Here is a 16,852-nt window from a genome sequence, read left to right as displayed (position 1 = left end):
TAGATGAAGAAGGTTGAGAGAGACAGAGGAGCACAAAGAGAAGCCGCTTCTTCTTGCCAGGCTTGTATAAATAAATTCTCCCACCCCTGTATGCTGCTTGGTGGAACACAGCACATTTAATTAATTAATTAATTAATTAATTAATTAATTAATTAATATGCTGTCCATCTCTCTACCAAGTGATACTGGGTGGCTTACAATGTCACAAATAACAGACTAAAACAAGTACAGTATTAAGACATCAGACATTAAAAATTAAAACATTTAATATTAAAACATAAAAAGAACCAACACACAGACAGGGTAGAGGTGAGATCTTGTACTAGTCTACTAGCCACCTCCAAAATGGGACACTGCAATAGGGGCCCCAAGCCAGTTGGCAACGCAGGGTTTTCAGGGTTTTGTAAGGCTAAGAGGATGGGGGTGAAACTCAATTTAAGATGTATGATATTACAAAAGGTAGGAGACACTGCAGAGACACCCCTCCCGTTGTATCTCCCTAGCCAATGGGATTCGGAGCATGCCTCGTCTGCTGGAGTGAGGTGACAATCCCATTAGGGTGAGATAGTTCCTGAGGTAACTTGGATCTCTGCCACAAAGACCTTTAAATATGATAACCAATACCTTGAACTGGACTGGAAGCAAACTGGCAAGTTGCACAGCAGTGGTGTAACGTCCTAGGGCTGTTCATGCTACTGCATTTTGTGCCAGCTTGTAGTGTCAGTGTCTAGGCCCTGAAGACAGCTGATTCCTCATACTGGAAAGCTTTACTCAAAGGAAAGGATGGTCTCACGACCGAAGCTATAAAGCAGGGGTGAAATGCTCCCGGTTCGGACCAAATCGTCCAATCTGGTAGCGATGACAGCGGGTGGTTCAGAGAACCGGTAGCAAAAATCCCTGCCCCCCCCCCCATGCCCAGCTGAGCTGCGTGATCATCAGGCTTTTTTTTTTAGTTTTAAAAGCATTTTTTCTACAACCTCTTCGGCTGAAAAAATGCTTTTAAAATGATCGCGCGGCTCAGCTGAGATCGTCAGAGGCTTTTAAAGGTGTTTTCTACAACCTCTTCGGCTGAAGAGGCTGTAGAAAAAAAATGCCTTTAAAAGCCTCTGGCGATCCCAGCTGAGTTGCCTGATTGTCAGAGGCTTTTAGAAGCATTTTTTTCTGCAACCTCTTAAAGTTATAGAAAAAATGCTTTTAAAAGTAAAAAAAAAAAAAAAAAGTTGGCCATGCCTACCCAGTCACATCATCCCCCCCACCAAGCCACGCCCACAGAACCGGTAGTAACAAATTTTACATTTCACCCCTACTATAAAGTATTATTGAGACTGTTGATGCAAAGGCAGAAAAAGCCTCAAACTGCTGATGGCAGACACGTTTGCTTCCTTAATTTGTTATTTTGTTCTGAGAGTTAACTTTGAGTTCTTGATTTGGACTGTGAGATTCCAAAGAGTATGATTTTGTTGATAACCCTATCCCTGAATGCTTCCATGGAGAAGAAACTTCAGATTTTTTTTACAGTTTTGGAGAATCCAAACTCCACTAGCTGGAATAAACTACAGAATTGTGAATCAATGTTAAGAGTCATAATGTTAGGATTAAAGAATAAAGGATATATTTGGGTATATATTCATATCAGACATCCTTAGTTAAAGTCTGCAACTGGGACTACCAGAACTGCCCCTACTAAGCTATGTGGTCATGTGATATTTTGCCTAATGACTGTTTTGCTTTATCAATGGAAATTCCAGACCCAGTTAGGGTTATTAAGTAACTGCTATAGATTTGAATTTTTCAAACCAGATATTTTATACATCTTTATTCTTATCAAAATTAGTATTATTCTATTGGATTTGGTCCAGTTCATTTGTACAATATTAGCCAATCTAACATGGTACCATCTGCATGACTGAATATGCAGCAAATCATTTGTAAGTTCATATATAAAAACAAAAGACAACCTATTTTATATAGAAATTATTTCATGAAAGCATTTTGTCATGTTAAATGCAATTTTAAGGAGAAATATCCAACAAATTTCTGCATTAATGCATCAAATAGTTCGATTAAATATTTGTTTTCTCCCACAGAATAATACTGACTATAACTTTAGCTCTGTTCAATAAATAATGTTAAGTAATTCCAACCTGTTTCTCTTTTAGCAAGCGAAGTTGCTGACAAGCTTGGTCTCTTTCAAGAGTTATAGTAGACAACACTACCTCTAATCCATGCAATTTTTCTTCCTTTTCTTTTAGTGCAGCAGTAGCCTATAAAAAAGTTAAAGCAATTTAAGAAGAGTTTTTGAAAGATTCACTCTTATCTTCTTGTACATCTGACATCCCGCTACAGGTCGTCCTCATTTAATGACCATTCACTTGGTGATCATTCAACAGACCTCCCCAGAGTTACTTATAAAATGGTTCTGGAATTCTGACAGCTGTGTCCCCTGATCTCATTATTGCATTTTGGGCACTTGGCGAGTGATTCACATTTACAGCCATTTGCAACATCCTATGGTCACATAATTGTGATTTTCAGCATTTTTTTTTACTGCGTTCCATCATTTACTTCCAGTTTCTGGCAAAAAAATTCCCATCATTAAAACAGATTCACTTAAAATGCTGCACAAAAGATCATAAAACTAAGCATGGCCAGGTTACGTCCTGCTTAATGACCGCCACAACTCATGACCATAATTCTAGGCTCATTGATGATCACAAGTGGAGGACTACCTGTACATACACAAAATTTAATCTTTGGAGTAAAATTAAATTCACTCCCAAATCCTACAGAAAGGCCTATGAAGGAAAAAAAAAAATCAGACTTTTCTAGATCAAAGTGCTCTGCTAACTTACCGATGGCCTTACCGTTCTCCAGTTTGACTACTGTGATGAACTACATATAGGCTGACTTGGCAGACTACATGGAAGCTGCAGTTGGGGCAGAATATAGTGGCAAAATATACGTATTAGAGTTGCCAATGCCGGCATAACCCCAGGTTTGTAGATAATACATGGTCTATCAGGAGGCTTCTAGGTACTTTTTTAAAAAAAATATTCTATGTAGGCATTTAGGTATTAGTATGGAAATGTTAACCTTTGGAGGACCAAACAGGGCTCCCACTAACTGTACCCTAGAGTAGGGGTGTGAAACTCAGGGCCCACTGGCCGGATACGTCATGCGCTGGCTATGCCCACATCCGGCTTAGCGAAAAAGGTCACGATGCATCACATGACGATGCCGTGACGCCATGTGTTTGACACCCCGTCCTAGAATATAGTCAAAACAGCTTTTCCACAGTTTAATTTATTATGAATAATGGCAGTGCTGCTCATTCTGATACTGGATTTTGTGGTCAGTGTATGTTTTATGGATATTATGTTTAACTCGTATACAAATTTAAGATGTTGTTAATAAATTAATTGTATTTAAATTAATAAATATATTTTAATGTATTTATTCAAAGTAGGTGCCACCCAACTACAGATGATGCTGGGCAGCTCACAATGTAAAAATAAACTAATAAAAATAAAGCTAGACTCTGACATCACATTATATTTTCAGATGTTCAGCATTCAATCATGGAAATGGCTCACTGTCTGCACCTATTGCTTTTCAAGTTCCAACATCTATTTCAATTTGGACCTATTTTAACAGAATATAGGTAGAGAGAAAAAGACTTGTTTCTAGCATAGAACAGGTCTTGCTACTTAAAAGCTGTAACCAACTAAGCTGCAATTTTCTATAACAAGAATCAAAATGATGCTCTACTCACATCTGTAGACAATCTTGCTGGGAAGTGTTTTCAAATCTTAAATTGAAATCTAGCAGTGTTGCCTACAACTATACATAAATTATTAAAAAATAAATCACCTGCTACAGGTCAAAGCAGACTGAACAAATTACAGTGAGAAAGCACTAATCCTGTCAGTAAGATGGAACATCTTATGTATTTGTTAAAAGCATAGAAGCATTAAACCAAAAGCATCAAATATTCCATCATGAAATATGTCTGTTAATACCCTCTGCTTAGCTGCTAGAAATGCTGACCTGGTCCCTAGCTGTTGACAAGTTCTGTATCAGAGCCTCTGATTTGTGATATTGATTCCTTTCAGCATTCTCACATCGCCGCTGCCATTCCAGTTCTCCTTGCACTTTAGCTCTTTCCAAACTCTCTTCTTTCTCTATTGCAAGTGAGAATTGTTGCTTATATCTAATACAAGGGAAAGAAAAGACATCACTTTAATATTAATTTAGAAGGTAACGTTTTCAATGCTATAAGAACAATGCATTTTAAAAATGCTTTAAAGCAGTTGTTCCCTAACACGAATTATTCCAGTCCAGTAGCAACTGAACTTGCAAAGTGAAAATTAATGACTTAAATCTTTTTGCAAGCTGACAAAAATTCTTATATCACTCATTAAGTTTATTTTTTAAAAGAACAATCTTATACTTTTATTGATAGTGAGAAGCATATAGTATACCAAATAACCTAAACTTTCAAAACTGAAATTAAAAGACAAAATACAAAAATATTCATGTAGATAAAATATGGAAGAAAATTGAATGTTGCAAAAATATGGCACTGCTGTGAAATACACACAAAAAAATTGAATCTGCATTTATGTAAAGTTAAAAGACAGTGTATACTATATAATGTGTAAAAGTTCAATAACAGATTTGAAGCTTTTTTTCTGAGCAAAACAGCAATTTATTTGTATGTTGCACAATCTCTTCAGGTAGTTTACATGGTTTATTCCACTCATCCATCATTATAGCATCACAGCAGTTCTGAGATATTAGTTAGGCTGAAGTGCAGCAAGTCATCCAAGGTTATCCTGCATGCTTCATGGCTCACTAGGATTAAAAACTTGTGTTTACTGAAATCTAGACTGACTTTCTATCCCATATACCAAGCTTATCACATTAGCCTTCTGGATGTCCTTATTCACCCTTGATGACATTATCATCCAAGTGATTCCCAATTTTAATATCATAGCACTTAGCTGGCCAACTCTTGATTAATTGTGTTCATGGCATATCTGAAGCTCTCTGAGGTTGACTAGCTAATGGCCAGCATAACTTTCTTTGACCTTACAACTCTATTGTTTTAAGAGAGGAAAAACATCAGAATGTTGAAGCAGAGCATGACATAATGAAAGCAATCAGTCTTAGTGTTCTCATTTCATCTCTTGAGTTCTCTGGCATATAGCATTAACTAGTCCCATTGGGTCACTGTTTCAGACATATTTCCTGACCTAAATAGAGAAACAAAATGACCAAGGGTGATTAAAAAAGCAGGGGACCTCCCACTTCTTGCTGGCTTCCCCATTGAGTTTGTGGGAATCTGGCAGGGAGTATCTGAAACCTTCCTTCCTTTCCTCCCTCCCACCCCCGGGATCTCTTTTGATTTGAAAAATGACAGTTGTAGGATTTTTTTTGCAGAGGGCTAAGTTGGGAAGGGAATAGGAAGCCTCTGGCAAACTATTCTAATTGCCATCCTTAATTCTTAAGGAGAAAAAAAAATGGTACTGCTAAAATTCATCCATTTTGTTGCCAAGATTCTGTGGATCAATTTCAAGATACTGGCTGGTAGCAAATGTGATGCGGGGGGGGGGGGGAGAGCATCCATGCAGGTTAAGAAAAGGTAAGGTAGGAAGCCTATCCCTTTTCAACACATATCATACATGCACAGAAAAAAAGATTCAATTGTATTGTCGTACCTTCCATCTTGACTTTTTGACCCTGCCAACATACACCACTCCTGGGTCCTGGGACAACATGCAGGTCAAAGACCCCCCACTAGTGGTATAACCCAACATTAACTATCAATAAACATTTTGAAAAATCAAAGGTTTAATAAGAAAAATAATTCACCTTTCAATATCTTGATTTAAGGCAACCACCTCTGCTTTCAGCTTTACTATTTCTTCTTGCTGTGCTTGAATCTGTAAATTCTTTGAAACGGTCTCCTTGGATATCCGAGCTACTTGAGAATCCCAGTTTGTTTTCAGTTCTTCTAGTTCATGTTCAAGTCTTAAAAAGCAACAGCTCAAATTTGATTTCCTTAATTGTTTTATTTTAAAGAAAACAAGTAAGCAATTGTCTAATTTATTTAAGTGGTCGGAAGGACAGTCAAAGCATCATGAAATTTATCAATCTTAAAGTAAGTTATTTATATAGTATTAAAATTATATGATGCAATATTATGCATATACAATATATTTGGATTCACTGAAATTTCAGAGACATATAATAGAACATTAGTATTATACAAATACAAAGAGAAAGAACAGTTACTATTTAGGTATGTTCCGTATGCAAACATTTTTATTTACTCTATATTACTAACATGGATTTGTTCCTAAATTCAAAATACAATCTATTAGGAGATTGTTTTGATTGACCTGGAGACAAATGCTCCGCAGTGATTTGGATTTAATACCAAAAAAATGCACTGGAATCCACAAGAGCACAAATACAACCTTTATAGTCACTCATTAAAGCAAGTGCATCTGTTTCCAGAGTTGTGTGGCTACTGTGGAAACAGATACTGAAAAAAAGACTTTAATGAGTCACCAATGAGTATTGCATTCATGCTCCTACTTACTCCCAAGCCTCATTTCAGAACAGAATAGAAACACTGTGCGGCTATACTATAGAACTCATCATCTTTAAAAGGTAAGTCTTTATATTAATAAAGCTAAATAGTATAGCCATTTCAAAACAGGAGTCCCTGCAGATTTTATTCAGCTAGTCATTGCCGACTATAAGGAGCAGTGCTCATTTCTATTTCAAAGCCATTGAGCTAGCACTGTCGAAAAACATTTCCAGGGCCATTTGCTGCAAGGAGGTAAATTGCTGGGAGGCAGAGGTCAAAGGGTGGGGGGCCGGTGGGTGAGCGGGGCTTTGGCAACATTCGATCTATAAGACGCACAGACATTTCCACCCACTTTTTTGGGGGGGGAAGTGCGCTTAAAGTACGAAAAATAAGGTATATAAGTTAAGGCTATCAATGACTATGTAGTACATGTATCTGATTACCAGTTCCAAGGGAAGGAAAAAAACCCAAATAGGAGGGGGCTATTACCCTGTTCTGCTTGTGAGCTTCCAATAGATATACCTTCATGATCATTTTGAGAGAAACAAGATCCCAGATTAAATAAACATTGGTATGATCCAGCAAGATTCTTATGTTCTGTTTTGTATGTTTTAATTAAGTTACATAACAAGCTAATAATAAAAAGCTTTTAAATCATGAGTAGTGGTGAGATAGTGAATATAAATCAATTATTCCAGTTCACATGCAGGGAACCTTTTGATTTTATTGCCACAAGCTACATCATAAAAATGAAAGCATGCAGTATTTTCATCAAGCATAAAAGTGTTGATCAAACAACTCCTATTTCTAGGCAGGATACATTTCAGGCAGGATAGTGCCAAATTGTACCATGTCCAGAAAAAAGTAATAAAAATTATGAGGAAAAATGTATGAATAATGATTGAACATGTTGGATATATTTCAGTTAGAGAAGAGAAGGGTATTGGAACAGACGATATCTGGAAGAGTATCCTATAGAAGACCACAGACAATAGCTGTCTTCATGTATCTGGAAGAGTATCCTACAAAAATCTGTGCATAATTATTCAGAGTAGTTCTAGAAGACAGGACAAGAAACAATGGCTTCACATTTACGAGGAAAGATTACTGGATGACATCAGAAAAAATATCCTAATGGTAAAAGAAATTCAGCCACCATGGGAAGGGGTGAAAGCCTCCTGGAAGAATTTGTTTACGCTAAACTGCCACCTGTTAGAGATGCTATAATAATGAATTCCTGCAAAGGCAGGGGGTTGAACAGGATGATCTCCAAGGTCCCTTCCAACCTTTACATTAATTGTTTTGTAATAATTATTACACCTATCAAAAGCCAGTGATTGAAATGGAAAACTATTCACATCAAGATTTAACGATCACCTTTGTATAGAATGCTTTTATGTTTCAGCATATGCTTTCTTCACACAGAAAACTGAATCTAAAATTTTAGGATGTCTTATTAGTTAATTATTTTAGAGTAATCATTTTGAAAACCATTTTTCTTATAGACCGATAGTACTTTCTATCTGATCAACAAACTAATGCTGTTTCTCCAGGACATTTAGAGTGTCCTGTTTTACAGAACAGGATTTGGTTTCCCTCTGAACTATAATTAGTAAAACTACTGTTTATAGACATTGGACTTTTAAAACAACCTAGTGTTGCCTACAGCAGATCTACATTCTACTACCCTATTTGCATCTTACTTAATGGGTGATCATAGAGAAATCCTTGCTTTTTGGTATTTTTTTTTAATACTAATAAAAAAATAAATAATCACACACCTCAAATTTGTAAGAACATTTGATCTGGCAAACTTGATCTTCTAGAACACAGTTCTGCTTTGAACAGTGATTAGGAATAACAGCTCCCTGATGGCGTATACAATTAACAAATGGTCAGCAATTTATTTTATTTAGAACTCATTCTTAATACAGTTATAATTTCCTAAGCAATTTGCATTCTTACATTTACGCTTTTATATTATAACCAAGAAACTAGTGAAATAAGGGTGTACCTAAGTCCTAATGAATCAACACTGTTCTGTGTTACTTATATCTGCACTGAAAGAACTATCTTCTACTAATAGGATGGCCAAAGTAGGGTCTGTAAACACCACTGTACTTGGGTTCCTGAGCTGCCTGTAAAGTTATAAAGAGCCGTGATGGAGCAGTGGTTAGAATGCAGTAGTACAGGCTAATTCTGCCGACTGCTGACTGCCAGCAGTTTGACAGTTCAATCCTGACCAGCTCAAGGTTGACTCAGCCTACCATCCTTCCGTGGTCGGTAAAATGAGAACCCAGATTGTTGGGGGCAATATGCCTTCTCTAAACAGTAAACTGCTTAAAGAGGGCTGTAAAGCACTGTGAAGCAGTATGTAAGTCTAAGTGCTATTGCTATATTCCCCCCCAAACAAGAGCAAAGCAGGATCTTTCTTGAATTGATTTGGGACAAAATCTTTCTCCTACTAAAAATTAGTTGCAGGATATGGAAGCCCTGGCCTTACTAGACAATTTATCACTATAGTGATCCTTACAAAAGGAAATAGATTAACAGCAGACAAGGCTGTTTCTTCAATGAAGACTATATACATCTTGAGTGGATAGTGGGAATGCACCTTCCTAAATTCTCTGGCTGATTTTTGATAATGGATTTTTTCTTCTTTAATATAAATCTATAGAGTAAATCACTCTATAGTGCACTGGGTGGGGGCTTGGGGAGCCCTTCAGTACTAAAATGTGGGAAGAAAGAACTATCTGCCCATTTCCCACTGAGAATTCTGCAATAACAGAATCTATAGTGGGCATGATCTTCCATTCCCCAGTTTTTATGAGAAAAGAATTTGCTTCCAAGTAACCTAAATTATTTTTGAATCAATTGAACAGGAGAGTTGAGCCTTGTCTTCTTACTCACTTCTATATAGAAATCCTTGGTGTTCTCTGAGCTTGGCTATTTTCTTGCATACGTTTCATTATTCAACTAATTAACATCATCAGTGCTGATGATGTTATTTAGTCTGGGTAGTGAAACATCTGCAAGAAAATAACCAAACTCAGAGAGCACCAAGGACCCTAATTTCAACTCTGAGTTACAAATATTATCCTTTACAATACTGTTATCACTTCTCTATCCCCATATATGCCTGCTTCCCTTTCTATCTTCTGCAATTCTCTCCCATCTTTATTTAATTTTTCCTGTGGTTTTTCTATCATATCTTTTAGGATATTTGTCCTATATATCCCATCAATGTCTGTTTTTACAGGTATGCCCTCTCATGGAGTTGATGTCTCTGTCCCTCTCATACATATTAAGAAAACATACCAGTGGTGGGATTCAGCCGGTTCTAGGGGGTTCGGCCGAACCGTTTGTTAAATTGCTGGCTCACCCCACCCCTTGCCAATTTATTGCCAATAAATAGTGGTGGGCGAGGGGCGGGCGAGCCAGCAGTTTAACAAATGGTTCAGTGTTTTTTTGTAATTTTATTGGCCCGTGGAGCTTCAGCATAGGCTAATTAGCCCTTGATTAGATCGGCTCCCGACTCTCAGCTGATTTGCTCTCAGCTGTTTTGCTCAGGGCTCTGCTGCTCGCTGGAGCAGATTTTTTTTCCCCTAGCTATGCTGAAAAACGAAACTGAAAGTAAAGCAGGCTGATGGCTTTGCTGTTGCTGCAACATTGGAAAATTAGGCAGGCAGATTTCTTTTCTTTTTCCTCACCAAAAAAGGTAGGTGCAAACAATGGGAAATTTAGGGAAAAAGAGGAGAGTTCAAGATTTTAAAACACAAAAGAAAAAAAGCTCTATTTAACTAGGGAATTGTAATAATTGGGATACTATTAATTGTATATTGTGTTGAAAGCAGAAATGGTTAAGTTGTGGTTTGGAGGAATATATGGGGGAAATTATTTGGTTTATTATTATTGGTAAATATAATTAATTGATTTGTAAGAAATTGAATTGCATGGAAATAATTGGAATATTCATGTTCATATTGATTAATATACAAAAAAGGTAGTTATATAACTAATTGATTTATATTAAAATGTTGAATTTATATTAAACAACTGTAATATTACATAATTAACCAATGTGAGGATGGATATAAAAGTAGATGACAATGGGAAGGGGTATAATATAGAATAGAAGGGAAAAATTGAATTTGATTAAGATTAGAGATGAGGATGAAGGATAATATTGTTTTTTTAAAAAAATAGATAAGGAATAAATATGGCAAAAAGGAAATATAGAAATTGTAAATTTGTTTAAATTTGTGAACCGGCCAAATACTCTGTTCAAAGAAAATAAATTGTATGTTTGTATGTGTGTTTCTAATTATTGCTATTTATTCATATTTGTTCTCTTTTATTCTTTAAAGTTTAACAATTCATTATTTATCTTAATATCTTTATATTTGTTTGGGGTTGCCTTTCTTCCATTTCATCTTTTTTACTGTACAGCAATCTTTCTCCTCAAACCTACCACCTCTCTCTCTTCTTTCCTTCTTACTTTCTTCCCCCCCGCTTCTTCTCCTCCCTACTTCCTCTTCCTTTCTCCTTCTCCTCCTCTCTTCCTCCCTCTCTTACCCTCACTCCTACTCTAATTTCCCTTCCCTTCCTTCCTCCCTTCTCTTCCTTCCCTCTCTCTCCTTCTTTCTTCCATCTCTCTTCTCCTTCCTTCATCCCTCTCTATTGCTGTATCCTTTTGTGCATATGGATTACTCAGAGGGCTGAAAAAGTTATTTTTGACTGGTCCTCGCACTTTTGACCACTCCTCAAACTTATGACTGTCCTCACATTTTACGTTTTTTGCCCTATCTTATGACCATGGTGAAGAGAAGCAGTTGTGAAATGACTGACACAGTTGTTAAGAATGCTACAATGGGCATAAATGATGACCAGTCATAAGGGTGAGGACCGGTCAAAAATATGAGGACAGTCAGAAATGACTTTTTTCAGCCCTCTGAATAGTCCCTATGTGCATATGGACTAGTCAGAAGGCTGAAAAAGTTATTTTTGACCGGTCCTCCCACTTTTGACCAGTCCTTGAACTTACGACTGTCCTCACATTTTACATTTTACGCCCTATCTTGTCACCGTGGTGAAGAGAAGTAGTGGTAAAATGACTGACACGATTGTTAGGAATGTCGTAACGGGCATAAATGTGAGAATGGTCATAAGTGTGAGGACCAATCAGAAATGACTTTTTCAGCCCTCTGAGTAGTCCCTATGCACATAGCCACGTCCACCCGGTCACATGACCACCAAGCCACACACCCCAACTAAGCCACGCCCACAGAATCGGTTGTTAAAAAAATTGAATCCCACCACTGAAACATACATATGTCTATATATGCCTGTCCAAGAAAATGCCCAATTTTCTATAATGTCACACTCATACTAAGAAAGCTCCAACAAAATACTTGTTTATGATGCTTTCTAAAAGTGCCAAAATGATATACAGTGGTATTTATCATTTATCTATCTATCTATCTATCTATCTATCTATCTATCTATCTATCTATCTATCTATCTATCTATTATATAGGAAAGTAGTATTTGAATGTGGGGCTAGATATGAAAAATGTGTTTTATGAGCATAGAGCCAACTATAGAATTTGGGATTTTATCCCAAATTAATGCAATTTTTCCTATAATGTAATAAAATTTATGTGACAAAGTATCATCTAGTACTTTATCCTAGATCTAGAGCATTGTGGGTACATACAGAAATATAAATTCATAGATTGATGATAGTGGTATGCTCCAATGAGTGATAAAGGAAGATGAGTTTGGGAAAAATTGTACAGAATTCTGATTTTTTTTTAAAAAAAAAAAGTTGTAAATGATATGAATGGATTGGTAGGAAGAGATAATAACTGGTGATTTGGAGACCTAAAAATGAATAAAAATGGTGACCTAGTATTTCTTAGAAAAACTTCATTTTGCTTTGAATTGGTGGCTCAGATTGTTTAGTAATCCATACACATAGCTCGATAAAAGTAATGAAGGTAAAAGACTGATAAAAGATTCTCTGTGTGAGATAGGGCATTTTGGGAGGAAAGTTTCAGGAGGAGTAGATATGGAAGAAAAAGAAAAATGGAAAAAAATGAAAGATCAAGCAAGGGAGAATGTATTTATCCTTTTTAAAAAGAAAAAAATAGAGTTATTCCTACTAAATAACTGGAAAGACGGTGTAGATATCATTTGGAACCATGTCAATAAGTTAATAGAAACATAGAGAATAGCCCTATTGGAAATATGAAAAAGGACTTGATGAAATTATTAAGTGACAGAAAATATTAATGAAAAGATTGCTACCAAAAATTAGGAGAAAAATATTGCATAATGTATACGAAGAAAAAAATTACAAAGAATAGAGTTAAAAAGAGCAAGACACAATTAAAATTTTCAAAAGGCAAAGAAAGGCAGAGTGATTTTGATGGTAATAAAAATGTTTTGCAAGGAAATGACAGAGGATAAGCCCCTAATAGAAGAAAGAGTGAAGATTGTACCCATGACTGACAGCAAGAATACATTATTGTTCCTTGTACAAAATTAAAAGTAACAATAGTGAATGCAAAAACTATAGGAAAAATGGATTGCAAAAACACATAAATGGCTAAAAAAAAAAATGGAGCCGGCAGATAAATTTGTGTAAATTGGAAGAGTGATTACTACAGATGGGAAAACTAATAGAGAAATTTTAACATGTTCAAATCATTGATAGAAAGTGAACAGAATATGATCTGCTACAATGTTTCATGAAAGAAGCAAAAACGGGTACTTTAAAATAAATTTCTGCCCATTATTATATGGAAGAGGGTATTAGTTATGTCAAGTGAAAACATGATCTTAATTTCATTGTGGTCGGAATGGGTTACATATTGAATGTATGTGGCAAAACAAGGAGAGATAGTCAAGAATGAATTGATATTGAATGAAAATACAAAAGCAAAAGACTGGGGTAAAATAAGTATATTTTATTACAAGGATTTGATCACATAAAAAAATAATTGAGGATCACATTGCAGAACAAATACATGAAGAAACGAGGGTGAAGACTGAGAAAGGTACAGTTCTTGAGATCCTCAAAAAAGAAAGAAAGAAAGAAACGTGAGACAGAAGAATAGATGATGTGTGAGGCAATCCATGGATACAGTAGAAGCAACAATAGTTTACAATATTAGAAATACTATAAAAAGAAACATACAATGGATTTACATAAACTACATTTAGTTAGACTTCCTATTCCTTTCTCTTATCATCGGCCTCTTATTTCTTTTATTATAGAAATCCTGTTTTTTTCCTGCACTAACAGGAATAACATTGCTAACATTGCTTTACGTGAGAAGGAACACAGTAGTATGATAGGCATGATACATCTTCATATGTATATATTTCTGCTTTTAAAACTGTAAATCTCTGCACACTTTTCTAACAGTTCCACTAAACCCTTTCACCATCATTTGGGGGGGATGCATTTGAGTCAATCTTGATTGCATATAAACCACTGAAGTTTTCTTGGTAAGATTTACAAAGTGATTTTCTGCTGTCTTTTTCCTAGAGCTGAGAGAGAATGATTGACTCAAAATCACCCAGCTGGCTTCATTCCTAAGGCAGAACTAGAACTCATGATCTCCCTAGTTTCTACCCTTGTGTCTTTAACTACTATATCAAGTTGGCTCTAAAACTGATTCACACTTCTGAGTAAATCGACAAGAGATTATTTTACTGCTTTCAATGGCTATTTGTCCTCATAATTTCTCTAAAAACAAATTATATAAATATCTCAAACAGTATACGTTTAGATAAAAATGTACTGTATTCTATATTATTAAAAGAACAGTAAGTTCATGGTTGACAAAAAATAAATGTTAGGTATACTTCTATTTTCCCCACATTTTCCTTTTTTCTTGAAAATATCCCCATATCTTAATTTTTCTGAAAGTTTTCCATTGAGGAAAATTCAGACAAAATTTCTCTTCATATAGAATTGTAATAATATCAGGGGTAAAATCTGACCGGTACAGAGCAGATCGGGTGAACCGCTAGGGACAATTGGCATCGGTTCACCAAACCAGTAGCAATCATCCCTGGTTGGCCCCGACCACGTCCGCCTGGTTGCTGCTCACCTCTTCTAGCTTACTCACCCCTTCTGGCCACTCAGTCCTTCTGTCTGCTAGGTCCACCCACCCACCCACCACCACCCTAGTTCCCTTCGCCACGCAGCCCAGCTACTTGCCTCGCCAGTCACCTCGCCCGTTCAGCTCACCAAAGGTAAGCAATGCATGCCGCCCACTCGCCCTTCACCTTGGGCCAGGGGCCGGGACCCAGGGAAGCACCATTCCCCAAGGCCCCAGAGCCACCACCCGCTTGTCGCACACCTCGACCAGATCAGGGAATGCACCATTCCCCAGCTCCGGCCTTGCCCCGGAGCCTCTGCCCATTCGCCACCCGCTGCCCGCTCTCCCTTCACCACACGGTGTGTACTTACCTTCCTCCTGTGGCTGGCTGCCAAGGAAGGCAAGCCAAGGCTGAGCCGTTGCTACTGGGCTCCCCGCCAGCCCGCATCTCACCCATCTTGTCACGAGATGCCTGCAGCCACAGTCTCTTTTTTTCCATGTGCCTGGAGGCACTTCTTGTGGTGAAAGATGCAGCGGCTGCAGGCTTCTTGCAAAGTTACCAGAGCCACTCCCCTTCTTGAACATGCCGTGGCCATTGCCACCCTGTTCCATGCGCCGGCCGTGCATGCGCATCCTGTTTATTCATTTGTCATTCATCAGCAGCAGGTTGGGTGTGTGCATGTGCAGCCGGCGCATGGAACAGGGGGGCAATGGCGGCGGATCTACACCGAAAAAAAGACTGCGGCTGCAGGCATCTCGCGACAAGGGAAAAGGCAGAACAGAAATTTTAAAAATTTTCCTATTGGGTTCTGTGGGCATGGCTTGGTGGGGGGGGGGTCAATGTGACTGAGTGGGCATGGCTGTGAGTGATGTTGAGTTAGCCACACCCACTCAGTCACAGGACCCCACCAAGCCATGCCCACAGAACCGGTAGGGGAAAAAAAATTAATTTCACCACTGGTCTCTGTATAAGTATTGACCCAAATCAGAAATACACACAAATAGACTCTGGGAGGGTCAGACTAAGCATGACAGAATGAATTAGTTTAACAATTTCTCTCTAAATCACATTGAAATATAAGGAAATATTATTGACAGTAAATTACTTCAGAATCTATATGGATAATCCTGTATCTCATGCAAAAACATATTCCTAATTTAACATGATGCCCATTCAGAGGCATCAGCCAATTTACTTCTTCCCTATATAATCAAACTTAATCTCCATTTAGTTGTATTGGGAAGGGGAAAAAACATTTCTTGCTAAAATAAAATAGTTGAAGGACATTGAACTTCCATTCCGGCAAAAATCTGTGAGGCAGATTTTTATGGAGTATATCATATTTGATACAATAACTATACAATTCCTATATATTAATGGGATCTGAAAACTAGGAGTTTTCTATTATAATATCAAAATATATTCCCAGTAAATGGGAAACATATTGCACCTAAATTTATATTTGACCTTTGTTTAAAATTCATGTTAGAAAGAGACCTCCCTGACCAGATTTGAGCTATAGTCAAATCAAACCAAGTATTTTTATTGTGGTATTTGACCAGCCTTGTTTAATTATAGTCTGATTGGAAAACTACGGTGCATAGCCAAGAAAAATATATTTATGTTTTCATAAATGATATTCTTAATCAATAAATCTGCATCTTGACACAACTTGACCTGCCACTTAGTACATGAAATATGAGCAAATATTTTCGACTGATCTGTCTTTAGTAAAGGCCACATTCTCAGTCTATTCTAAGAACTTTTAAGAGCTGCTGAGTGCCTTTAAGTTGAAAGCTGAAGACATATCAAAGACACATTTACTACATATCAATTATGCTCTATTGCTGGTGTGTGAAATTTCAGTTTTAGTTTAATATTAAGGGCCTGGTGGCTCAGTAGACTGATAGCACTGTGATTACACCAGCTGTCTGCAATTACTGTAAATTCGAATCTCACCAGGCTCAAGGTTGACTCAGCCTTCCATCTTTTCTAAGGTAGGTAAATTGAGGACCCAGTTTGTGGGGGCAATAAGCTGACTTTGTATAAATATACAAAAGTATGAAGGCTATTGCTTAACGCATTGTAAGCCGCCTTGAGTCTCCGGAGAAGGGCGGCATATAAATCAATTTTTTTAAA

The 16,852-nt window shown here is 37.1% G+C and overlaps 1 protein-coding gene across 1 annotated transcript in view; it reads right to left on the bottom strand.

Annotated features, from left to right (window-relative positions):
* CCDC57 (coiled-coil domain containing 57) overlaps positions 1-16,852 on the bottom strand; it is a 64,085-nt gene that overhangs the window by 32,111 nt on the left and 15,122 nt on the right. The window contains 3 exon segments of the mRNA XM_070934661.1: positions 2,145-2,264; positions 4,048-4,210; positions 5,875-6,033. Of these exon segments, the coding sequence (XP_070790762.1) occupies positions 2,145-2,264; positions 4,048-4,210; positions 5,875-6,033 (442 nt within the window).

Source organism: Pituophis catenifer, unplaced genomic scaffold (assembly GCF_029215685.1).
Source record: "Pituophis catenifer annectens isolate HBS135680 unplaced genomic scaffold, rPitCat1.0.hap2 SCAF_2, whole genome shotgun sequence".
Classification (NCBI taxonomy): domain Eukaryota; kingdom Metazoa; phylum Chordata; class Lepidosauria; order Squamata; family Colubridae; genus Pituophis; species Pituophis catenifer.
The sequence above is the reverse complement of the archived record's forward strand: the minus strand, read 5'-3'. Positions and strand labels throughout refer to the sequence as shown.